This window comes from Aulostomus chinensis, chromosome 7 (assembly GCF_037954235.1).
Source record: "Aulostomus chinensis isolate RoL2024-O1b breed Wild chromosome 7, RoL_Achi_v1.0, whole genome shotgun sequence".
NCBI lineage: Eukaryota > Metazoa > Chordata > Actinopteri > Syngnathiformes > Aulostomidae > Aulostomus > Aulostomus chinensis.
In genome coordinates, this window is record NC_141326.1 from 718,249 (window position 1) to 743,544 (window position 25,296).

General features: G+C 50.2%; 2 protein-coding genes and 1 long non-coding RNA gene across 10 annotated transcripts in view; 2 read left to right on the top strand and 1 right to left on the bottom strand.

Moving 5' to 3' along the window:
* ripor1 (RHO family interacting cell polarization regulator 1) overlaps positions 1-6,094 on the top strand; it is a 76,980-nt gene extending 70,886 nt beyond the window's left edge. For all 7 annotated transcript variants that reach the window (XM_086208001.1, XM_086208005.1, XM_086208006.1 and 4 more), the window contains 6 exons: positions 722-883; positions 1,022-1,177; positions 1,338-1,534; positions 2,760-2,843; positions 2,964-3,054; positions 4,348-6,094. In XM_086208001.1, the coding sequence (XP_086064127.1) occupies positions 722-883; positions 1,022-1,177; positions 1,338-1,534; positions 2,760-2,843; positions 2,964-3,054; positions 4,348-4,445 (788 nt within the window). In that variant the 3' untranslated portion in view covers positions 4,446-6,094. The remainder of the gene's footprint in view (positions 1-721; positions 884-1,021; positions 1,178-1,337; positions 1,535-2,759; positions 2,844-2,963; positions 3,055-4,347) is intronic.
* Positions 5,816-10,647, bottom strand: LOC147258118 (uncharacterized). The gene is made up of 3 exons (XR_015116893.1): positions 9,370-10,647; positions 6,436-6,629; positions 5,816-6,351 (listed from the first exon to the last, which is right to left on the bottom strand). It is a non-coding gene; the product is annotated as an uncharacterized LOC147258118 (long non-coding RNA).
* Positions 9,461-25,171, top strand: ctcf (CCCTC-binding factor (zinc finger protein)). 2 transcript variants are annotated; one of them, XM_086208008.1, is made up of 17 exons: positions 9,461-9,620; positions 11,346-11,511; positions 12,894-13,074; positions 13,937-14,076; positions 14,233-14,352; positions 14,452-14,631; positions 16,663-16,875; positions 18,222-18,384; positions 19,489-19,659; positions 19,744-19,877; positions 19,986-20,106; positions 20,422-20,571; positions 21,366-21,526; positions 21,984-22,166; positions 22,243-22,375; positions 22,494-22,733; positions 23,281-25,171. In XM_086208008.1, the coding sequence occupies exons 3-17, from the start codon at positions 12,906-12,908 to the stop codon at positions 23,526-23,528; spliced, it is 2,526 nt and encodes an 841-aa protein (XP_086064134.1). In that variant the 5' UTR covers positions 9,461-9,620; positions 11,346-11,511; positions 12,894-12,905; the 3' UTR covers positions 23,529-25,171. The 2 variants fall into 2 exon arrangements, with proteins under 2 accessions (XP_086064134.1, XP_086064133.1); XM_086208007.1 differs by lacking the exon at positions 11,346-11,511.
* The last annotated feature ends 125 nt before the right edge of the window (positions 25,172-25,296 follow it).

Sequence of the window (25,296 nt, forward strand, 5' to 3'; positions counted from 1 at the left end):
CTAATCAAATGAATACACTTAGAAGAGAAGATTTGTAATCCACATTCTTATTGGTGATTGAATAAAACCTGAGTCTGGGCGTCTGAAGGCGGAGTCTCAAACAGGCGCTTTGACTTGCGACGCATGTGTTGAGTGAGGAGCCGCTTCCAGTAGGGGGCCTTCAGTGGGCCAAGTTTAAAATGCTGGCGTCTGGGTAAAAGTCCCACTGACTTGCCACTCAAGTGGGCTATAACTAATCTTGCGTAAATTCTTATAACGCATTAACTTGCGGTGTAATTAATTAATCTAATGAATGTGTTAAAGTGACCGTCCTAATAAATATACTCTGTAAATAAGCCCGAGTTAGCCGAGATGCTCATTTCTACCTGTGGTCCCTGGACAGGTAGATGGGTATCAAAGTACATGAAAGGACAAAGGAAGACAGTCGTTGAAATACTTCAGAAATACTACAGGAAATACAGCAACACACATCAATTCAAGAAAGCATTGGTAAAGTGTCTTAGTATTATATTATTTAACAAGTACAGACACTGTATTCCATCATCATATTTGGCCTATGAGGTCGTTGGACGACCCGATCAAGGTCAAGTTTGGAAATGATTTCACTTTCACTTGCTTGAGCATTTGACGTGTTTTTCTGCGGCGCCATATAGATGATTCACCTCGATCACGTACATTCAGAAACAATCATCCTGTGTTCCACTTCTTCTGGCTGTCACAGTGATTCCACAGCTGGGCCTGTGCACGGGCGCTGTATCGTTATGGCAACAGTGTGTGGGGCAGGGCAGTGTGTACAGCGTCTCTGCCGAGAGCTTCCTGGCCAACCTGTCCTCACTCTACTCTCGTGTGCTGCATGAGAGGAGCAGCAACACGGCAGACACAGGTACAAGCGTGTCTGCGTGACGGATGCTCGTGTTTGTGTACAGCTGCAACTGTGTGGTGCATTACCAGCTCTGTGGGTGTGTGCGTGTGTGTTTGTGTGTGTGTGTGTGTGTGCATGTGTGCGTGCGCATTTTCCCAGTGTTTTTGTGTCTAGCTGAGCGAGTGCTGGATCAGCGGTTGCCACGACGAGGCAGCAGGGACAAAGTGACGGTGACGCTGTTCCAGCTGTGGAGTTACTTCGAGGCCAACATCATCAGTGACATGGAAACACACATCAGTGAGCTGGCAGAAGAAGGTAGCGCACACACACACACACACACACACACACACACACACACACACACACACACACACAGACACGCACACACACACACACACACACACACACATAGACACACACACACACATAAACGACAAAATGAAATGAATAACCCTCCATTACCGCTTCTCAACAGTTTGGCTGGTGCAGAATCTGGTGTCCTGTGACCAGGATGTGATTGTCCAGACTCTGCGGCGGCCGCCCGAGTCCAGCCTGAGAAGAGAAGGACTTCAAGCTGTGGCTAAACTACTCAAAGACCCCAGAGGCAAAGTGGTAGCGTCTGCCAGCTCGGTGCTGAGAAGCCTGGCTGCCCAGCCCAGACCCAGAGAGCAGGCAAGTGAGCAGCCTTGTGTTCAGGCTGGACCAGAGACCAGGGGAGCATCACGGCTCTTCTCATTCTCTTGAATGGCAGCTGAGAATTTTTGCAGTCCAGAATAAGTCCAGAGTTGACTTGACGCTGCAGCAGCCAATCACATGAGCTGAAGATCAAACCAGCAGACACCCACAGGAAGGCGTACAGTCTAGCACGGAGTATCACAGAGTATTCTGCGGTTCACGTTGACACCTGATTTACAGCAGTGGTTCAAGGACATCAAATATCAAATGCTAAAGTATGCATGCTAATGAGATCCAGCTGTGATCGGGTCTGACACCTGGAGGTCAGAACTGTGATTGTGCTCATTAAATGGCCGAGATCCCCCCGTGCACCAGTGCTCACCGTCCCTCCGCAGACGGGCGGGGAGTCTGGCTCATTCGGCGTAGCAAGAATCAGAACCCGTCTGCTGCATCGCTCTAGAGAAGAAGCAATTATTTTCTCCAAAATTCATGAATCAACTTTCGTTTTACCTGCGTTTTAACAGTTGGTGTTTGTGGAGAGCGACAGGCGTGCATGAGGCACATGGATGGAAACGTGCTGTGAATTGTGTTGACTGACATCATTTCACTGATGACGCTGACGTTTGAGCTAGCGAGGGGACTGACCTTTAGCCTGAGAGCAGCCAATGTGTCCAGGTAGCTCACGTCTCTGACAAGACAAAGCTCTGCAGGTCAGCCAGTGACAGGTTTCTCTAGACCAGTGGTTCTCACACTTTTTCTGCCACGCCCCCCCCCCCCCCCTTTGTAAGAGGAGAAATTTACAGAACCCCCACCCCAACAAAGTTATCACAGAATGGGTCAAGTTTACCTTTTATTGTCCTGTCAGTAATCTGTAAGTAATCTTGCTCCAGGTTCAACTCCATCAGCCTCAACCAAGACAGCAGGAAGGGGGCCACAACAACAGGGTCGCTCCTCATTCTCTGGACTCTGGACTTGGTTTTCCTGGTTGGTCACCAAGTGGATGTCAAAACGCCTGCTACATTTTTGGCTTCCCAAGAAAAAAAAAAAATCACACACAGAGGGGTCGCCCTGTCATGTCACCAGGGCCCCTGGGGGGTGCGTCCCACAGCTTGAGAACCCCTGCTCTAGTGGTTAGCTTGCACCAGTTCTGACCAGCTCACCAGCCAGAGGACTCGACCTTCTGCATCAGAGGCAATAAATGTTGTGACCCTCTGCTCATCAGGCTTTGGTTTGCTGCCTGGAGCTGCTGGAGGACGAGGACACGGACGCCCGAGTCTGTGGATGCAAGGCCTTGGCTTGTCTCAAGGTACCGCCAGCTCTTGTGAGACTGAAGAAGTGGCGTCTGCATGTGTGATGACCCTGAACACCGGTGACTGAAACCCCGCTCCACTATCGTGTGTTTCATACATCTTGTTGTCCTTTCCAGGCCAAAGAGAGCATCGACCAGCTGGTGTATCTGTGTCAGACAGACAAGGACGAAGTCCGAGAGGCTGCCAAACAAGCCCTGCTAGTGCTCGGTAATTCTAACTTTCATATTTGTGAATCAGCATGAAGATGTGGTTTCTGCGTGACAGCGGATAGGAAACAGGAAGGTTGGACTCTGCTGGTCCTACACTGAGCCTCGTGTAAAGAATGCTCAGGTCCACTGGGTGTCGTGATTCACTGGTTTCATTCCTGCTGTCATGTGTGAGTCAGAGTCTCTCCATTAAGAACTGGTGAAATGATTGAGTGAGAAGTAAAAGTCAAACCGTGAACGTTTCACCTGAAGGAAACAGGTGATGAGGCAGGGCGGGGCCTGATCACCGTCTCCACACGACTGCCCACGTCACGTGACACAAGTGAATGCATCCGTTGGGAGTGTAGTGACTGAAAGTCGTTTTCGGAGTTTTTCCTCCATCCTCTCCTATTTCGAGAGTAGTCATGGCAACACATGGTCTCAGTGCCACAGGAGCTCTGCACTCTCTTCACGTCTGTAGCCTTCATGTGAGGCTCTCTGTCACACGTGCAGCCCAGCTGACTCAGCACGCTGACGTGACACACCGCCACCACCCTCATGGCTGCTAGCAGGTCCTCCCATGCTGCCCAGTCTGAAGGAGCTGAGCCCCTGGACCAGTTGATGTTGATGAAAACAGTGTTCCTCTTGGCGCTCACGTTGGCCCAGGGGTCCAGGGGTCCAGGGGTCCAGGGGTCTGCATGCACCCCCCCTGTATGTCATTAGGTGACTGCAGCCCAAGCCGCCTCCAGCCAATGTCAGTCCTCCTCAGGTTTGGGGTTTCTGTGAGGCTGGTCTCCCCTCCTGCTGAATACACAAGCTGTGCTGGTCCCACCCATGGGCCCATCATTCCACTGGTGGGATCAGGGACCTCAGCTGCTGTGTCTCAATGGCACTATTCTGGACTTTGTCACATCTCAGCATGATGGCTCAGCCCATGTTCCACTAAGTTCTGGGTGTTGGACAGATGTGGGTTCAGACCCAGCTGGGCAGAACCTGATCCCTGACAGCCTTGGTTTAGGTAGGAACCATCAGCAAAGCCCTGTCACAGGGAGGAGATGGAACCAGGATGGACTCTGGTTCTGTAGTACATGCCAAGCCCTGGAGGACCTACAGGGCCACGTCGTGGGTGTGAACACTGTTCAGGTGCTGAAGCGGAGCCTCATGACTGGTAAACCACACCCCTAAGAGAGCTCGTCACTTCCTCATAGAACTGGAGTCACATTTAGGATGAGATTAGACACACACACACACACACACACACACACATTCCTGGTTTCTGATGGTTTGTTTTCTGTTCCACTGATTGCGGGAGCAGGTGAGGAGGGAAAGATGGCCCACAGACACGTTGAGCTGTCCCGGGATGGTATTCCCAGACTCTTCGCTCCTGGAAGCATGGCGAGCACGGCCTTCTAGCACCGGCCCACGCGGCCCTCACGTCCGCCACAGCCCAGCAGCAGCACACCTGCTTCTGAAGCCTCAGGAACCACCGGAGGTCACCTTCTTGTTCATTGTGCCAAAAACACAGTTCCTTGTAATTTTGATGTCAACATTTTGTTGCTTTGAGTGTCTTAAAAAAAACCAACTGGTTGGAGGAGTGTAGATCATGTGACCTCGCCTCTGCACAGACCTGCTGTAGCTGCTACCAGTCTCAGCTGCTGAGTCCATCAACAGCCGATCTCCAGGCTGCTGAAGGACTCAAACTATACGTGAGTGTTCAAACTGAAGTTCAGCTCAGGTTCCAGCAGGGACGGGCTTGAGACCAGGACACAACCAAAACACTTCCTTACTCTGCGCTCCTCTTTCCTGTTTGTGTTGTTGCCACGTGTACTCGAAAGCTGACTGGCCTGAATTTACGTGATGATGTAGGTGAAGGTCAGCCGCGTCCCGACCGCGTGACATGTCTGAGACGATGAAGATGATGAGGACGACTGTGGCTCGCTCTGAGTAGCTGCAGATAGTCTGGATGGGTTTTAGTAGGAAGGACAGGAAGCAGATGTTGGAGGTGATTCAGTCTGTGGCGTTTCTACAGAAGAAGACACCTCATCAGTGACTTTGTGGAAAGGGTTTCTTTCAGTCCCAGCAAACCTGGGTCATAGCTTAGTGCGATCACATCCTGCCCCATCTAGACTACTATACTACTACTACTACTACTACTACTACTACTACTACTAAATCTGTTCCATCCATCATCTCACTGGCAGCCAAACTACATCTCTGAGAGTCCCACCCTTGAGGTAGCGCTGATGTTGGCAGGTCAGTCGCAGCTCCAGAGGCGAACGAATGATTGACATGTTCATCTTCTTCATGAGCCAATTCCATAACAAGGAGCCAGCTGCTCACGGGGGCTCAGGGTTCCTGCAATCGCTGGTTTATTAACTGTGAAAATGCGGCTGAGGATCATAAAGACGTGAGCGCCGTGTTTCTGTCGCCTCTGACCGTCACTCTCCTGTGATTGGAGATCCGATTGTTGATGAAAATACAAACCTTGCATTGTCACTGGAATTCAAAGTTATTTGATTGTCAGTTCGCAGTCTAAATGTGTAAATGTATATTTTCTATTATGAGATGCATTTTATTTACTATATAATGAAAGTTCATTCATTTGATGGACGCCACTTTCTGCTGTTCAGGCTGGCAGCTATTGACTAAGAACAGGAAGCGCCAGCAGGCAGAGACTGGCTCACGCAGGTCCAGGATCAGTCTTCACTTCAATGATTCAGGATTTCTCGTGTTTTCATTTGTCTCTGTAGGACTGCATCCAAATACAAGGAGGACCACACCACTGTTTTTTGCTATGGACTGCACGTGACAGTACACAATCTTTACTATGTTCATTACAGTTTTTCTACTGAAAGTACTACTATATTCCAGAAATACATTTTACTTCCCAAAGAAGACCACTGAAGCGTTGCGGTGGGACTCCGACCTCTGTCTTTCCAGATCTCTTCATGTTTCTTGTGTATTTTAATTGGATGATGACAACTCATAAATATATAGGGGAGATTATTTGAATATGTTTTTCTTTCTAAATCGTAGTATTTTACATTTGAATTGTACCTCTTCACACCCGTGAAGCCACTGGTGGAACGCTGCTACCTTTGAGTCCGCTGGACGAGCTCCTGTAAGTTCAGGAAACCTCTGATGTCCGGTGTTGGAACCAAAACTGAAAGCAGACAGGCTGGCTCACCAAAACCAGCCGTGAGCGTCACGTTGATTCTACGCTTGTCGAAATGTCCAGCAGGCACCTGTGGTCATTCAGGCCCCATCTTTAAAAAGCCTCGGTGTTTCTCTGCGAGCTGTGGCCAAACCGCCTGTCTGCCTGCGGAATATTGAAGCGTGACCTCAGTCCCTTCATAGTGCACCATATTATCCTCGGTTAACATACGTGTTCCTGCTCACGCACCATAGCAACGTAGACACTGATCGTTATTGAACTTCATCGGCATCCGGACCAGCATCTTCTTACGAGGCCACGTCCGTGTCCGGTGGGCGCAGCTTCAGTCTGCAGTCAGCAGGCCTCCATGTGCCAACCCTCCTCACTGACGATGGCTGACTCTGATGCATCATGTAACATGTATGTTCTTGGTGACACGCAGCCTACAGGATTGTTAAGGAAAAAATCAGTAACTGAAAAATGTAAAAATGAAAACCATCTTTCCAGATGAGATTGCAACTGTATGGATATACTCTTGTTTTCTACTCTTATATGCTGAGTTCTGAGAGTCACTTCTCAAAATAAAGTTAGATTTATGAAATCAAACAACTGAGGTTTTTTCTCCTGAGGCGTTCTGAACTCTCCAGACATCGGTCGTCCTCGTGTCCCCGCCTCCCCGAATGGTAGAAGTATTCATCCCTGACAGCAGCAGGTCACGCACAGGGAACCTAAATATGAGTTGTGATGTTACTGCATGGGAGAGGGGCGTCGTCAGAGAGGGACGGTCCAGTCTGGTGAGGAACGATGCCTCTGAGTCACAGAACCCTGACGTATTTCTGTGGAGGCCATGATGGGAGGTGCTGGACCTCTCCAGAACTCTCAGGAAGATCTCCAGCTTCCTACGCTAGCTCTTATAGCATCGATACACCTGAGCATCCTCCTGCCAGGAGAGGAGACGATGCCTTCCCACAATTCCTTGCTGGAGCAGTTCTGACGGTGACGCCCCACTCAGCTGTGCACCACAACAACCAATCGGCACCACCATCAGATATACTTGAGCCTCCAGGGAGGATTTGTTCCTCTAGTTTGCTAGAACAGCTCCCACAAACCTCCATGATTGCTGTTCTAGCAAAGGGGAATCTGGGTTCTGCTCATTCGTGTGTGGGTGGAGCCAGCAGGGGCAGGTAGACCGCACGCCTGCACACGGGCCAGAGGCCGGCACCACTTGGCTGGCAGAGGAAGACGGGAAGAGAGAAGGTCGCACATGAGCACAGCTCAAGAGTTAAAAATGGTTTCATTCTGACGTGGCGCTGACACGAGATGCCACAGGTGCGCAGAGGACGAGGGAATAAAACTCTCTTTGTACTCTGGTGTGCAGCTGTGCAGCTTTGCTCCGAAGAAGGAAAAACAGCAGGCGGAGGTTTTGTGGCGCCTAAAAGAATGATTTTGAAAAAGTATAAGAAATGGAAGCCAAATTCTTTCTCAATGGAAACGTGAGTTTTTAAAAGTTTTAGATCTTCCTGGACTGAAGCAAAGAACTGATTTGATTAACAACAGAAAGATGAATTCTAGAAAGATGTGGGACCAAAGCCGGGGGGACGTTTCTCTCTCGCCAGTCTGAAGACATCAACCTGTGGTTCCGTACAAATAAGACGAATGAGAATGAACAGAATCGTTTAAGAGGAGTGGTGCTGCAGTTTGCCCCTCCCCCACTGTACATCTTGTAATTAAACTGGATGGTTAATTTGATTTTGTCTCGTAAAGTTTGCTGCTTTTTTGGAAAAAGAAAACATTGAGTAAAAAAGACATTTGGTACAACAACTGAGTCGAATGCTTCGTAATAGGACAGAGGAAGAACGTGGCGTCTGTCCCCCACAGGCTGCTGCTTCTCTCTGGACATTGGGAGGGACCAAAACAGTAGAAATTAACTGTCCAATAAATCAAATATTACTGCCCTGACAAACACAGTCTAGGATAAACTACAAGCTCTCCAGTGACAGCCGACCCAGCAGCCCCGGTCAGAGCGCCTCCACAGGTACAGAGACCCCAGGTGCGTCAGGTGAGCGGCAATTCAGGCCTGATGACACAGGGGTCCCACCAGGAACTGTACTGGGCTGGAATGAGGAGTGGGTCTAGGATGTCCACCCCAGTAATTTGGATTATGCAGACAAATCTAAGGAACTCATCTCAACTGACATTTGAATTTCAAGCCGTATTCAGTCGAAGGCAACAATCTCTGAGTCAGCTGTCAGGGTGAACGCATGGCTGCTAGGAAACTGAAGATAAAAGGTTCAAATGTGTTTCTTGTGTACATCAAATATAGTTACTACTGGAGCTGTAGTATGAGGAAGAAGTCAAAGGGTTAGTACTCAGATGTTTCGATGAATCTGCAGTCTGGCCAGCGAGACCTGGAACACTCACGCGTCCTCCAATCACTGAGCGTGAACCAGGGGAACCCGTGACCGCCCACGTTTCTCCCCATCATAAGAAGTCCAGCTCAGAGATCAAATCTTTTAAATTTGCTCACAAATGCAATTTAGATTGAAGTTTATTAGTTTCCAACATTTCCTCTGGCATCAATTAAAACCAGGACAAGTAAATGAGCAGCGTTTAAGGTGTGCATGAAAACCTGGGCGCATGATTGAGGGCAGCCCTGCTTTCATTCCCAAGAACTGACAGACTGGACATCCAACACACGTCCAGTGGTACACAGAGGGTTCTATTCACGCCTTCATTCGTGAACACACACACACACACGTGTCAGGAAATGAACGACTAGAAAAGAAAGAGGTGTACTCAGTTACCAAGTACCTAACAGATATAACTTCAAGTATTCTATTTATCACATCTGAGTATTTGATTCATTCTGTCCTCTGACGCCTTTATATTATCATCGTATTATTATATTATTATTGCTTTATTATTATAGTATCATCATCGTATTATTATATTATTATTGCTTTATTATTATAGTATCATCATATTATTATCGTATTATTATATTATTATTGCTTTATTATTATAGTATCATCATCGTATTATCGTATTATTATTGCTTTATTATTATAGTATCATCATCGTATTATCGTATTATTGCCCCGCTTTTATCGTAAATATCATATTATTATTATTTTCCTGACAATAGCTCATGTGTGCATCGCGCGGGGTGATGAATGGGCTTACATGTGTTCCAGCGGGCGCCCCTCCTGGCCAATCAGGGAGTAGCAGCAGCTTCGACACCACCCCCCAGCGGCCGCACAGGCGCACTGAGCTCCCAACTGCCATTTTGTGGCCGCAGCTACTCTGCTAATGCGGGAGAGGGATTAAAACAAACTGCGAAGAAGCCCGCGTTTCTGTCCGGCCGGCCAAAGTTTGTCAGCCAGACCCGGAGCGCTCCACTCAGCTGAAAGGGACGAATAACGCCGTAAAAGCAGGTGAAGTATCACTACTTTTCTGATCAGGGGGAGTTTGCAGGATCTTTGATCGGCCTCTAGGTGTCACGATGGGGCTCTGGGTCCGGGCAGCGCGTCGGGGAGTGTTTGTCTCCCTCTATCGTTGTTGAAAACCCGTCAAAATGCGTTTAAAACGCCGCAGTTCAAAGATTTCCAAAGCGGACGCGCTCCATTTCGCGTCCGTGGAACTTCCTCGGAGGATCCGTCAGGAACAGTCGGGCGGCTGCGGGGAGAGTTTAGGCCGAGGCGTCCATTTTCTCGCTTCTTTGTTTCCCGTCTTTGCAGCCTTGACGACATGGAAACTGGCGGTTCGGCGCGCCGCCGCCAGCTGCCGGTGGCGGCTAACGTCGGTAGCCCGGGCGCTCGCCGCGTGGCCGGACCCTTCTGCTCCGCCGCATCCCGCGCCCAGCGGTATGGGGTTATATAATCTAAGAGTCGGAGCCCCGGGAGGGAACATTAATCACCCCGATACGGGGTGGCGGGCGGGCAGGGAAACCAGGCCCCGTCCCCCACCAACGCCCTTCGGTTGCTAAACGTCCTCGCTTTGACCATCCGGGTGGCTCGGTTCGTCCCGGGTTCGTTCCTGACCGTACTCTGTCTGTATGTATCGAGTTTTACGGTTCTCCGGACAACGAGGCAGACGCCGAGGCCTCGTGTCAGAGTCACCGTCGGCGGTCTGCACGTCCCTGAGCCCGGATCCTGCCTCGCTCCGGCGGAGCTGCTCGGCTCCTGGGGTCGGGAGCTGCTGCGCGCCTCCGCCGCTTGCCGCGTGTTTGAGCCCGGCCAGAGCTCCTCGCCTTGGATCGATGCTGCGGCAGAGCTCCTTCTACGACCCTGCTCCGAGAGCCGCTCAGACACCGCCGCAGGAGGCGACGGCCTCTCTGCTGAGCGCCTGGTGGCGCGGACGAGGCCCCGCGGCGCCGGAGGCAGCGAGGCCTCGAGCCGCCGTTTGCGGCACGGTCCCGATACGTGGCGGCGTGTTTCTCTGCGAGTAGTGCAGGTGGTTGAGTGTCACTGACGTCAGCATCTCCTTCGCCTGCTGTGTTGCCGAGGGTCTCCTCCAGACCCCCGGCACCGCTCAGAGTTCAGCCCTGCAGGAGGAGGAGATGCTCCTGATGGACCCACGCGGTCCCGGGTCGCTCCTGGAGGCACCTGTGGAACTCAGCACCGGCCGTGTGAAGATGCTCTGCTGTGCAGTTTCTGATTTATGTGAGACAAGATGTTCTGAAATATGAATAAAATATTTTGTGTTTGCTTTGGGTTTATTGATTGAAAATGAATCAATAAATTAGTGAGAGTGATTTGATTTGGACTGACAGGAGAACGTTTGAGGGTCCTGGTGAACCTGCTTGCCCTTGGAATCATGTAGGAGTTTGTGGAGTGAGAATGGAGCTCCCTGCCCCACCAGCACGGCACTCAACCTTCAAGACCCCCAGAATATTTCAGGCTTTAATTTGGGGGGAGAACAAAGTGAAGATATCAAGACAAAGATCTGAAAATATTGTTTGTAATCCCATCGCCGCTGGAATGAGGGTTGGTTTGATCCAAAACTCATTTTCATACAAAAAGCTGACAAAGACGTTTTTGGAAAAGAGAAGATTCTCAAGCATAATGATGAATTTGGTCTTTGTTTTTGAATGATTGATCATGTTTTCACGCTGTGATGTCATCAGTCTGCTGTAGTGACACGCTTGTACACTGATGCAGGATCCCCGTGCTGGTGCTTCCTGCAGTTGTTGCTGTGAGTCATGTGAGGAGCCTGTGATCAGCTGACTCATTCACTCAGTTTTCACCAGCTGCTCCACACCCAGTTAAGGTGGAGTGTGGGCGTGTCCGGGTGGATGTGAGGTGGAGTCTCTTCACACACTTCCAGGTAGACAGCAGTTGGGACAAATATGCACACGGTTGCATAAATAAATACAAATAATTAATGAACTGTTCTAATTCACTAAACTAGAATACTTTATAAATATATTTTTTGTGCACGTGCAACTTGTGTGTGATGTCATCTGGACGCCGTGCAAGGTCACTTTCCTTAGACCAGCCCTGTGTCTGAATGGCCAAGTAGGTCTGATGGCAGGTCTCAGAGCAGGTCGTAGGCTGTCCCAAACCACAACTGGCGTGAGTAGCGACCTACTTCTCAACCTAAATTCCAGCCTAAACACGCCCACATTGTAGGTCGGTTCAGGTGCATCCTACGGAGCAACCTATGGCCCACAATGCACCGCGGACTTCTTCTTCGTCCCCTAAAAACTTGTGGACCCGCAAGCCAAGTTAGCGCCACCAACAGTCTCCCATTCTGATGAACACCAACATTTATAGTCGTTGATGACTAAAGGTGCGTTAATGTGCTTAATAATAGAGAACGAGTGAAAGGTGCTCAGAGTGGAGTGCAGTACCACAGTCAGGCCAGCAGGTGGGGCTTTCATTGGTGCTGTCTACCTGTTTGCGGTATCTGTGCTCTGCCAGCAGAGGTCGTGCTTCACCACCAATCTACTAGGGTGTCTGAATGGTGCTGCTGTGTTTAGGTCATAGGAGGAGGACGTAGCGGGAGGACGTAGCAGGAGGACGTAGCAGGAGGACGTAGCAGGAGGACGTAGGCTGGCACTTGGCAATTCAGACGCAGCCCAGTTCTATAAATGAGGCTCCAGACCTTCTACCCTTGTTTTTGGACTTGAATATGCAGCGCTCTTTAAAACAATACGCAGTAGCGCCCTCTATCACAGTGGGAAAGTGTTTGGGTTTGTAGTTCTGATGCTCTGGGTGATCCGATGGCAAGGTAACAGCGTGGAGGACAGATATGAGCACATCCGTGCATCGGGGACTCAGAGGGCAGAGCTCCATTCAGACCTGCAGTTCCTGCAGCTGCAGACATGGCGAGTTTTGGCGTGAACCGTTAGAGGCGACTCCATCACTTTAAGCATACAGTTGGAGTTGAGGAGTTTTAGCGCTTGCAGGTGTGTGTCGGCTGTGTCACCTGCTTTACCGCACAGTGTTGCTTTCTCATGCACCCTTCAGAACGCTGGCGAAGTCCTGCTGCAGGCTGCAGCGCCTCTCAGTTTGTTTTTATCTTCACAAATCCACAAGCAGACATCTGCTTGTCGTTGGTGCCATCGATGTTTGTGGTACTCCAGGTATCGGAGAGTAACAACTCGGGCCCTGACTTGGTCCCAGTGTGTTCTAATTCCTGGTTCTGGTGAGGTGGAGATGTGACGCACTGCTAGATAACAATGTTTTTTCTGCTTCATATTCCAGTTCCTGCCCACCATGGACAGAGGACCATCAGAGGATGTGGGGGTGGTAGAGGTCCCCACCAAAGATTTCCCCTCAATACAGGCTGTCCACAGCCAGGATGCCATGGTGGCTGACCTCCTCCAACAAGCTGCTGAAGCCGGGGGTGTGGTGGAGGGACAAGCTGGAGTTGTCCTTGAACAAGGTTCCCATTTAATACCCTCACTCGTCTCAAAGCAAGGCTTCCTGTGCAGAGAGGAGGAGGAAGCCATGAATGCTCTTCAAATTGTTGCTGTCTCGCATGAGGGAACACGGGAAGAGAGCAGGCTCATGTAACGGTGCATTGGCAGCAGCACTGCACTGATGTTGGGTTGGTGGTTCTTATTTTGGAGTGTTAAGGAGCTCGAACACAGAAAAATGTGGAAGTATAGTTAGAACACAACCCAGTGATGATGTCACATATGGACTCTCCTTGTCGCGACTGATCCAGCTGGTCCTCAGCAGTGGGTACAACTATCAGATGATGGTAGTACCCAAGATGTGTTGATCTGTGCCACGCAGCAGGGCTTGGAGTGAGCTTGGAAGATGGCGGATGAGTAGCAGGAGGATCAACTGAACTGCACGTTTGAGAGCGAAACCTAAATTGATTGATAACCGTCTTTCAAGCACTCATTGGCTTCTGCTTTTCCTCCTCAGTTTACCAAATCTTAAAATCTGCTCCATCGCCCACCCCCTTCTGGTTGCAGTGTAGAAACATGCTAGTTTCTCATGAGATCAGCTGCTGAAGTTCAAACCAAAAATAGCAAACTTGCAGCGTAAACGAAGCCAACCCGTTGTCAAGTCCCCTCTTTGTCTGATTCTTGTCCTGCTTGACATGACTCCGATAAAAACTAGACAGCACTGATTTTTACTGAAGTGGAGCTGCTTCTTCTCCTCAAACTGGGCTCTGGAATCCCAGTAGCTTTGTGTGCTGGCCTCACCAGCGTGCTTGCTACTGGAGAACTCAATGGTACCAAATTTCTGACAGAGCGGTCTGTGTTTTACTCCCCATCAATGCTGTATTTCAGGACACGGGGAAGGGTTGGTAGGAGCCACCCAGGCCCAGCAGCAGCTGATGGAAGCTGGTGTTGGTGTGGAAGGTGGACCAGGAGTCGAGATGATGGTGATGAACTCACTGGATCCCACCCTGCTGCAGATGAAGACAGAGGTGAGCTCAATGTTTAGACTTGTCAGCAGCCTTGTCTGCCACCGATGCAGGGTGCACGCACCACCTGTCAAGAATCTTTAATTTGACGTGCCTGACAGTTTGTGTTAGGCCGCCTACAACCTCCAGAACAAACCAGTAACTGAAACTGATCTGCAGGTGATTGATGCTGCAGTGGGTGGTTCTTCAGCCACTGTGGGTGTGGTTGGAGGGGTCGCAGGTGCTGCTCACCAAGCAACTGTAACAACAGTGGACCAGACCCAGATCATTACTTTACAGGTCAGTGCCCTTTGTTCTCTGTGTGACATCATTTATTGTATGTATGTCTGCGTAGCCTGCCTGCATGTGCGTTGACCTCATCTCTGTTTCTGCGCTCAGGTGGTAAACATGGAGGAGCAGGCAGCTCTGGATCTGGGGGAGCTCCAGCTGGTCCAGGTGCCTGTTTCTGCCACCACTGTGGAGGCACTGCAGCAGGGCGCCTATGTGGACACCACTGCTATGCCAAAAGATGGAGATCCAGTCATCTGCCACACACTGCCTCTACCGGAGGGCTTTCAGGTACGTGGTTCGACCACATACCTGAAAACTAGATGCTTTTCAGTGAGATGCACCACTTTAATAAGATTGTGTCATTCACGTGAATCGTGTAGATCCGAGGATTTTGTTTTCAGGGGCAGGGGCAGTGCCCATAGATGTGAGACATGGTAGGAGTGAGACTGAGTGTTTGGGCGAATCCAGATGCTTTGTCTTCACCCTGGATCAGAGAGCAATGGATGCCAGCGAAGTGAGCCCCTGAGGACCAGTTTAGGATCCTGTTGTTGGGTCCAGGCTGACTCCCGCTGCATCCGCTTTGTTATTCCATAGTAACGTCAATCGTTAATAGTGACGGTAACAAAACTAGACCCAACGGTGCTCCGGTGCAATGGGCGATGGTAGTAACTCAATGGAATTTGACAAAGTGAGCTGTGGTACTTGTGATGTGTTACACCGTATTTGGTGACACATCAGATACTCTGACATGCAGTCATGAAAAAGTGCTCAAATCTTTTTCTTCAGTAACAACATTACTTACATACCTATATCCCCAAAGGAAAAATCCTGCTTTTAAAGCCCTACGTCAATACTCTAGTAAAATTACTTAGTAAAGTAACTTGACTGTTCCTGTGTTACCCTACTTGGAAAGAGGAGCGAAACCTCTAAAGCTGACACCTGTCTGGAGTTGCACCGATGCAACTAGGAGCACTGGTTGCAGCAAGCGCTTTTGTCTAACACAAATGTCTTTTTCTTTTCTTTTCACCAAAATGCTTGTTTATATGTAAAAATCACATGTTTATCTCGACAAATCCCGCAGACCTCCCCTGCAGGGGATTGGTTCACCAGCACGTCACCTGATGAGTTTGCTGGTGTAGGAGCTGGTGTGGGGGGTCACGGCTGATGGCCCCTCTGCCAGTAGTGCACCACTCAGAGCAGAGCGTTGCTTGGCGCACTGGTGCCTGACCAATAAGGGATTTGGGATCATTAAAAAACGTGACTGATTGCTGATACTGCTCCTGATATGAAGAATGAATGTTGATGCTGGACTGAAGCTAGACTCTTCCTATGCTCATTCTGCAGCGGTTTTGTACGGATGCGACTACTTGAAGGTGTAAGGCTGATTTCTTCAACAGACGCTTGGGCTATGAACAAATATTTAACATGGTGCTTACACTCAATTCAGTGCCCATCATGATTAAGGTTTCTAGGCAGAGTGAGCTAACATTAAGATACTCATGATACGTTAGCTTCGGCTGAGCTAATAACAAGGTATGAAGGTAGCTAGCTAATCTAGTGTTAGCATACCAGTATGATAAGCATGTTTTTGCAGAGAGTTAGAGCGCGTTTCCACTGGTTCACTGTGGCTCAGGTCGGTTTGGCCACGTTCCACTGGCCCCAACACGGTACTAACCCTTACCATTGTGGTCCCTGCTCTGCTGGGGTTCCAAGCGAGCCGAGCAGGGACTAACATGTGAGGTAACCACATAGCGGGGCTCTGATTGGGTAACTTACCCGTCACATCGTCTACTTCCTATCATCCTGGCCTCGGTGGAATCCTGGTCATGGCTCGGTGAAGTCTCTTATTCTTTTCTTGGGGGTTCTGTTTCACCACGTGAAGCCTCGCCTGTCTGTCCTCCCTCACGTTTAGTTGAAGAAAAAACCCCTGACGAGCAGCAGGCGTCACGCCGCCTCCACGACCTCCATTGTTGTTGTTATGGCACACAAATTACGCCGGGGAACTCTCGGCTGGTGAGTCCACCCACACTGACGTGGTACCAGTGCTAGTTGGAACGCACCTGTACCGAGCCGTACCGACACGAGCTGAAGTGAACCTGTGGAAACGCGCCCTAAAAGATGGTCACATGTGTTATGGATGACAGATCAGCCGTAATGTTGCTCCGCTACTGGTGATGGGGGGTGGTGGTGGCTCTGGGCGGGGCCTCAGCAGCAGTCTGTAGCCAGCAGGCAGCAGAGCCAGTCGACCAGCGTCTCGGGCGAGTTGATAGAGACGCCATAGTTAAACACAAACTGTGACTGTCATGTGCTTGATGTTAGGTAGTCAAGGTTGGTGCTAATGGGGAGGTGGAAACAGTGGAGCAGGAGGAGGAGGGAGGAGAAGCCCACCAGGAGGAGGAGGAGGAGGAGGTGGGGGACCAGCTGCTGGAAGAAGGGGAGGATGAGCCCATTCAGCCTTCAAATGATGACCCATCCTGGCCCAAAGACCCAGACTATCAGCCTCCTTCTGGTATTGTCAAGAAGTCCAAAAAGGTAAAAGGGTTGTGTGCCGTCGGTGTGTGTCGTACTGGAGAAGTTCTCGTCAGTGGCTGATGGACTGGTAGAACATCAGTGGTCTGTCATACACCCTTTTCACACTGAAAAACGCGGGTTTTTGGACCCGCTTGGCTTTAGGGCTCATTCAGGCTTCCAGCAGACGTGGGTCTGAACTCCTGCTGTGAGGCTGCGTGCCTGTGTTTTTCGCTCTCGTACGTCATCGCGCTGACAACGTCATCATTACACATAAACGTGCGCCGGAACACTGAGAGGTAAACAAATGACAACATGGATGTCGCCGAGTCGAACGTTAGCGTTGTCGTTGCGTGCGTTGCAATGTTGTCCTAAGGCCACTCAGACCGCCCCATGCCTCCTGTTCATCCTGTCGTTTATTAAGAAGAATGTTTTTTTAAGGGCCTTCAGCTTGTTGATGTCCTGCCTGGTGGTCCAGTCAAACCCGCACTCCCTCAAAATGCCGGTGATGTTCCCATAAATCTGTGTCCCGTACGGTTCTAGAAATCTGCCGCCAGATCTCCTCTTCACCGTGGATGGCGAGCAGCTCGCAGACTTCAGGATCTTGCCAGTGCGCTGCCATGATCAATAAAAGGATGCAAGATGGCGGTACAAGTTGTTTATGAACACGGTGGTGCCTGCTCAGTTCACGTCAGGGTTCCTGGTTGGTGGGCGTTCCCCAGCAGAGATGAACTCACCTGAGATCATCCACATGGAACTGTCAGAACAAAAGGAGTGGAGTGGCGTCTCGGGACATCAACAGGAGACTGATCTCATGGCAGAGGCCCAAACTTTACTGAGACAAGAGTGAGCAGCTCTCACAGCCCAGCCTGATTTTTATTTTTTCATTTTTTTTCCCGGCGCTTCCACAATGACAGCCTGACAGGCGGCAGAGTGACAAAACCAGAATGTGACAGGAAGGTCGCGTGAAACCTGAGACAACGCAGGTTGCCTTTTTCTCACTGCAGGCGAGCCGAGCAAAGCCGAGGTGAGCAGCTAAACACCCGGGTCACTTGGAGGGTCGGTGGACGCGGGTCGAAATGCTGAGTCGACCCTTTCAGAGCGCCCTAACACCCGTGTTCATCCGCGTTTTTGGTGCAGTGTGAAAGGAGCTTTAGTAGGAATTCTTTAGGACAGCTGAACTTCTACTGAACGTGTCACTGAGGTTTTACCCGCTACAGTTGCCAGTTCCTGGCTCTGGCTTTTATCTTTAAAAAATAATGAACATTTTGATAAATCATAGCCCATCCCTAAAACTGAAACATGCCCACTGGACCTTTTAAAAAGTAATCTGATGATGTTGAAGTCTTAATGACCTGCTGTTTGTCCAGGGGAAAAAGAGCCGCCTGCGTTACGCAGAGGAAGATAAAGACATGGATGTCAGTGTGTACGACTTTGAAGAGGAGCAGCAGGAGGGGCTTCTGTCTGAGGTCAATGCTGAGAAAGTGGTGGGCAACATGAAACCCCCTAAACCCACCAAGATCAAGAAGAAAGGTAAGCCAGTGCTGCTGTGGGGATGCTGACGTTGATTTACTAGTAACAGCGACTCCATCTGTAGGCTTGGTTTCTGGTTTCACTGCTTCACTGGCTGAACCAGCACTTGTCTTTATGACGCGTTCCTGCGATTTTAAAAAGCAGTCTCCATCAGCAACCTGCGGAGATGGGCTCATAATGCTGAATCACCTCAGCAATGAGCAGTAGAATCATGAACATCACGTTGTGTTCCATTGTTTATGAGCACAGTTGTGTCCCTCTGGAGGGCCGTGCAGGTCCTGGAACCGCCGGCTGGGCGCAGCAGCAGACATCAGACGACCAGGAAGAGGAAGTTTGTGTATGTTTTTGGGGGAGACAACGAGACAAGACACAATGGTTCATTAGGGGTTCAAGCCTGCTGGTTTGGTCCCTGATTTTTCAGAATGTGGGTGACAGTTCCAAGTTTGAGCAACAGTGGGAAAAGGCCAGTGGAGGAGCTTGCAATTGTGAGGAAAGAGCAGGGAGGCAGGCCTGGACTGGCTGCAGGGGTTGGGTCCTGGGTGCAGGTGGTGGTTTGGAGAGGGCTGTAGAGGAGATGGGGAGACTGAGACAGGGTTGGCAGGATAGGGAGGTGCAGCTGGTTTAAAGGGGGGCAAATGTGGTAGTGGTCAGTGTACTTCTGAGGTCTAAGTTCGGAAAAATGACAGGACGGTGACCTGCTGTCCAAGGAGGAGAATGTGAATCAGTGGATGGGCCTCCTCAGGACAGGGCATCTTTGTGTCGCTGCAGCTGGTTGTCATTGTCAGTGAGGGAAGGGGGGAGCTGTGAAGATCAGAGAGGGGAGAGATGGATACGTTATCTTTGCGGGGGGGGGGGGGGGGGGGGTACAGAGTCCAGGGGGTGGTGTTTTTCAGGCCTGTCCAGCGTAGCGTAGCTTGTCTCCTGGTTATTATTCCAACACTTGGTGTGATCCCACGTCGATGGTGCTGATGTCCCAGGATGCCAGAGACCGTCACACCCCCGCAAAGGTTTTCTGCTGCCCTGCAGGCCCCAGTCATTCAAGACCTTTCACGTGTGTGTGTGTGTGTGTGTGTGTGTGTGTTTGTGTGTGTGTGCGCGCGCTAGGTGTGAAGAAGACATTCCAGTGTGAGCTGTGCAGCTACACGTGCCCCCGCCGCTCCAACCTGGACAGACACATGAAGAGTCACACTGATGAGAGACCCCACAAATGTCACCTGTGTGGCCGAGCTTTCAGGACTGTCACTCTGCTGCGAAACCATCTCAACACACACACTGGTACACACAGTCCACACCTACAGAGCATTTGTTGAGCTGAGCTGGGAACTGTGACCACCAATCTGGTTGCGTTTACCTCTGCAGGAACTCGTCCACACAAGTGCACAGACTGTGATATGGCATTTGTGACTAGCGGGGAGTTGGTCCGCCATCGACGCTACAAACACACACATGAGAAACCCTTCAAATGCTCCATGTGTGACTACGCCAGTGTGGAGGTGAGATCCACCTCTGTCTGCTTTATGTTCACACGATGAAAGGTTTCACTACACACAAGCTCAGCTGGGCCTTCCTGATATGTGACTGTGCGTGCGTGTGTCTTCAAGGTGAGCAAACTAAAGCGCCACATTCGTTCCCACACGGGTGAACGTCCATTCCAGTGCAGTCTTTGCAGCTACGCCAGCAGAGACACATACAAGCTGAAGAGACACATGAGGACACACTCAGGTAAAACTCCAACTGTGTCTGAGTGTCATATGTCACCTTTACCTGATGGCTGCAGGTATCAACACGTCATCAGTCCATGTTTGTATGAAAGGCTATGACACAGTAAAGTCACATGATACAGACAGGCGGTCATCAACCCCCATGAATAGCTGGCTGAATTCATTCAGCCATTAGAGGGGAAACGGTGTTAGACTGAAAGATCCTGTTTGCTGACTCTGTCTAGGGTTGTACTGCTAATCTGCTAGATTAGGAATGCTTCAGTGTGAGATGATGACACTGCGACCAACATATATACTTGATCAATTCTCTTCCCAGGAGAGAAACCATACGAGTGTTATATCTGTCACGCCCGCTTCACTCAGAGTGGGACCATGAAGATGCACATTCTGCAGAAACACACAGAAAATGTGGCCAAATTCCACTGCCCACACTGTGACACCGTCATCGCTCGCAAGAGTGACTTAGGTAAGCACAGCACGCAGTCAGAAGTCTCACAAAGATATGTGCTGGGTGCAGTGATAAAGTACACAGTGAACTTCCAAATACTGCCAGTATGATCTTATGTCTGTGTGTGGTTGTTGTTGCGTGACTGGACACAGCGTCGTGTACTGGACCTGTTTTCCAGCTGCAGTGGTCTCATGAACGACTGGAGATGGTTTATAAGGGTTGTCCTGCTGTAGGAGAACACCGACTCAAGAACCATCGTACCCCGTCGTGCAGCTCAAGCCTCCAGCTCGCCTCTGTGTCCTTTGGTTTAGTATTTTTGCTGCGGGAGACGCTTTGATCCAGTTTTGGGGTCCCTGCTCTGAAGCTGGGAGACGGCGTCTGTATTCTCCTTCCTCTGCTGCTTTTCTTCTCCTCGTCGGTTCCTGAGGCAGACGAGTCTCTTAGGGACACTTCTGATGAGTCTTCACTTGTCAGCAGTGTTACTGGTGTTGTTGTGGAATCCTCTTGAGATCGGAAGGCCTCTGTGGAGACGGTGGAGAAGGTTGCTTCTGTGCCCGCCAGCTACAACTTTAGCTTGACACCCACTGCTTTATCGCCCTCTCCAACGTGTCGTCTGTCGCGGTAGCTAGCATGCTTTGGTGGGGCGGCAGTTAAACGGGTCCCCTGATTGACGTGTTCAAAGGGTTGATGGCACTGTTAACCATTCACTCACGTGGTACAGAACCAGACCAGGATATGGTAGGAAGCACTGCATTCTCCCTTCCTCTGCTCCTCTCATGACTTTTCTTTTCTTGACTTGTGCATATCTCCAGGTGTCCATCTTCGTAAGCAGCACTCATTTATTGAAACTGGGAAGAAGTGCCGCTACTGCGACGCTGTGTTCCATGAGCGTTACGCTCTGATCCAGCACCAGAAGTCTCATAAGAATGAGAAGAGGTTCAAATGCGACATGTGCGACTACTGCTGCCGCCAGGTGTGTACGCCTGTATTCATGTGGAGTGAAATGTGGGAATGGAAAAATACTGCAGCCGTTGGAGTGAGGTTTCCCATCATCATCCTAGAAAAGAACCCAACAGAAACAAAAATGTAGATTTTATTCCATGAATGATTCTACTTTTCTTCTTACAAATCCAGCAGACGAGGTAAAAGGATTTGCACTGATGTGTCAGAGGGGAAAGAGAATCACTGTTGGCCCAACAGCTGTTGGCTACGGAGTTATTACCAAGATATAAAACTGCGTAGAGTCTGGCTGGAGTCTAACACGCTGATGCTGAGGGGGTGTTTGAGCAGACAGCTGTGAGAGTTCATCCTCTGGAGGAGTGTTGAGATCCTGAATCAGGACTAGGGTGGTGAATGTGTAGATGCATCAAGTGACATTGTCAATCTCTGAATGAATATGTGCTGCTCTCTGTCCCTGCTATTCACGCCAGGAGCGACACATGGTGATGCATCGTCGAACCCACACGGGAGAGAAACCGTACGCCTGCAGCCAGTGTGAGAAAACCTTCAGGCAGAAGCAGCTGCTTGACATGCACTTCAAACGTTACCACGACCCCAACTTTGTCCCCACGGCCTTCGTCTGCCCCAAGTGTAGCAAGACCTTCACCCGGAGGGTGAGAACATTGACTACAGGCTTACTGAGTAGAAGGTCCCAAGTGTCCACACACATCTAACTGCGTGTTCTTGCAGAACACCATGGCTCGCCACGCTGAGAACTGCAGTGGTGAAGTGGAAGATGCCGAGAATGGAGCTCCACCTCCGAAAAAGGGAAAGAGAGGAAGAAAGAGGAAGATGAGGAGCAGGAGGGATGAGGATGACAGTGGTGAGGATGTGGACGTCAGGCAGTCCTGATTATTGTGATATAGAGGATTGATTCGTGGCTGCTGTCACGCCGCAGGGTGGGAAGGTGCTTGATCACAATTCCTCTTTGTGTCATTCAGAGGATGATCATGCTGAGCCAGAGGAAGAGGAGGAGGAGGGTGATGGTGAGGAAGAGTCACTGCTACAGGAAGAGGAGGAGCCAGACAGCTTGGAACTAGACCAGGCCCCTGCTGCCATCCCGGTTCCGGCCCCTGATGAGCCGCCAGTCAAAAGGAAAAGAGGTCGGCCCCCAAAGAATGCCCCCAAGCCACTGACGCCCGGCAAGTCTGACAGGGTGGCATCCAAGACGGCGGCTTCTGGTGAGTGATTGATCAGATAAGAAATAAGATGAAATGTGAAGAAAGGTTCATGAGAAATGAGGGGACAAAGAGTTGTGGCCAAATTCTTCAAAGTCTTAGAAAGACTTGTTAGCATCGGTTCACCCGCCGTCGCTGCACATCACAGCTCAGCCTTTGGTTTGTCATACATGTAGAGCAGCACACGTGCAGGTGGGGTTAATACATGTACAGGCAGCACAGCAGGGGGCGTGTCCTGTGTCCAGATGTCCCTCAGTAACACGCTTTAGACAAGATTTGTGGTAGAAAACCAGGAAGTCAGTCTGACTCTGGTGCGGAGGCGTGTCGGCGACCTTCTGTCCGCTGTGGTGGTGTTTGGTCATGGCTCAACGGGCTACAGTCAAAGAATCTTGATTCCTGTTGCTACAGCACTGAGGGTTTAGACCCAGCAGCCATTTTGATTTTGCCAAGGCGCCATCCCTGTTTCATGGTGGTGCGCTGATGCCAAGTGTGAAGTGGTGAGTCGCTCTTGGGGAAGCCCTGATGGTTTCCTTGTGGTTGTGTTCTGCAGCTGCTGCCATCATCCAGGTGGAAGACGAGAGCACCGGAGCAGTGGAGAACATCATCGTGAAGAAGGAGGAGGGCGAAGTGTCAGCTGCCACACCCCTGGAGCAGGGCGTGGCTCTGACGGTGGAGGGGGTGGGCATGGACGGGGAGGAAGTGGAGACTGTTGAGTTGGCGGTGAATGAGGAAGCTGTGTCTGCTGCCACCAACGGAGACCTGACCCCTGAGATGATCCTGAGCATGATGGACCGGTGAAGCACACGGGGCTCTGGACTAAGACGGAACCTGCCCCCCCGGCCTCCATCTGTTTGACTGTGTGTGCTTTCAAGGCAAGTCTGACTTCTTTTAGTTGAGCTGCAAAAGGGAAGCAGCCTGTAGATCAACTTTCACACTCATGATTGTGAGTCTCACACATACACAGACGACAACTTCAGCGTGGATGAGTCGTGTGTGAAGTTCATCGTACCGCAGGAGGACGACTTCACCTCCTCCCTTCTTCACTCTTGAGTTTCTGCTGCTCGCAGCTCTGACACCTTTACGTGTAAATATACAGCTCTAAGTGTAGTTTTCCTAATCAAGACATAGTATGAGGTACTTTAGTCGGCCACTGAGATGCTGCTGCTGCTCTCAGTCAGAGAATCTGGTCATTTTCTCCTGCACTCGACGCCGCGGTCACCACCTGTAGTTCAGGTCCGCCTCCATCGGCTGCGACCTCGTTTGACATTGAGAAGCAGGGATGGCAAGTGCAGGTGCTCCCATGTAGTAAACAAGATCCCACTTGAACATTCCAGACATGACAGCTGATTATGGAATTCTGTTTCATGCATTTGAATCATCTCACTTGAAGAAATCAGCGGTGACGAAATCAACAACTGTTTTGCAAGGTGATGCCGGAACAATACCCCCCCCCCCCCCAGCTGTTACGGGGGTTGCATGTAAATACACATTTTTAACCTCTTGCTTTTTGTTTTCTAGTGAGCCTTTTTAATGTTTTTTTAATGGCTGTTAGGTTTCAGGACCTCCAGGTTTTCATCGATACTCCAAACATGTCAGTGTCGTCTGGTACTCCACGTCTTGAGCCTGGGACACGGCTCCTCGTGACCTTTGCCCCCCACTGAGTTGCGCTACTCTGAACCACTGCCAATCTACTCTGATCTGTTGCTCTTAGATGTTCTGTAACTGTTGTAGTTGATATTTCTCCCAGTTGCCGGTGCATCCTCTCACTCTGCTGGTCCAGCTTGGTTCAGTGGGAAGACTCGAGCCTGGTCTGCTTCTCTTCTCGTGGAACTGTTGGTCCTCAGTTGGGACGCCAGACGCTTCTGTCTTTTGTTGAAGGTCAAACTCTGGATGCCTGTCTGATGGAGACCAAATGCAGCTCCGCTAAACCATTTGTACTAACAGAACCTGGTTTGGTTGTTAATTGTTGCTTTCTTTGACATGTAAAACTGTTGAAAGATGCAGTTTTAGACATTTTGTTCTTTTTTTGCTGTACGTTTGAATTAATGAGCTTTAGAGCAAGTCATCATTTCCCAGTGTAACTCGACTTGAAGAGCAATCGGGGTGATCAGTGCTGATCAGAGGGTGTGAGGAGGAAATCAGGAGCCCAGGACCATCCCACTGAACCCTTGGGATGGTTCCGTGACCGCAGCATCCCGTTTATATCCTGCAGAGGAACGAGTGACAGCAACAGCCTCGTTTTTTGTGTGCAGATTATTCTTTGTTTTTTAGAAGAATGAGGGAATGGCAGTTCTATGATTTATTTCAAACGTACCTGGGAGGAGGAGGAGGATGGCGACCACCAAGAGGACAGAAAAAACCCTTTGTCATGTCCATTTTGAAGATGAGTCACTGTACAAACTGATGAACAATAAACTCATCCTTCGGGGCTCACGACCGCCGGGGCTGCTTCCCTGTTATTGAGTCACTGCTCAGCTGCGATGGTGGAAACGATGACATCAGAGCACGTGTGTGTGGGACAGGTGTGCGAGACAGAAAACCACACACCTGTGAGGGGAGTAGAGTG

What these genes read in the sequence shown, in the direction of transcription:
- ctcf (XM_086208008.1), top strand. Translation starts at nt 12,906, where the DNA reads ATGGACAGAGGACCATCAGAGGATGTGGGGGTGGTAGAGGTCCCCACC. An exon ending in TGGAGTTGTCCTTGAACAAG is followed by an intron (nt 13,075 to 13,936) that starts GTTCCCATTTAA and finishes GCTGTATTTCAG; the next exon opens with GACACGGGGAAGGGTTGGTA. An exon ending in GAGGGATGAGGATGACAGTG is followed by an intron (nt 22,376 to 22,493) that starts GTGAGGATGTGG and finishes TGTGTCATTCAG; the next exon opens with AGGATGATCATGCTGAGCCA.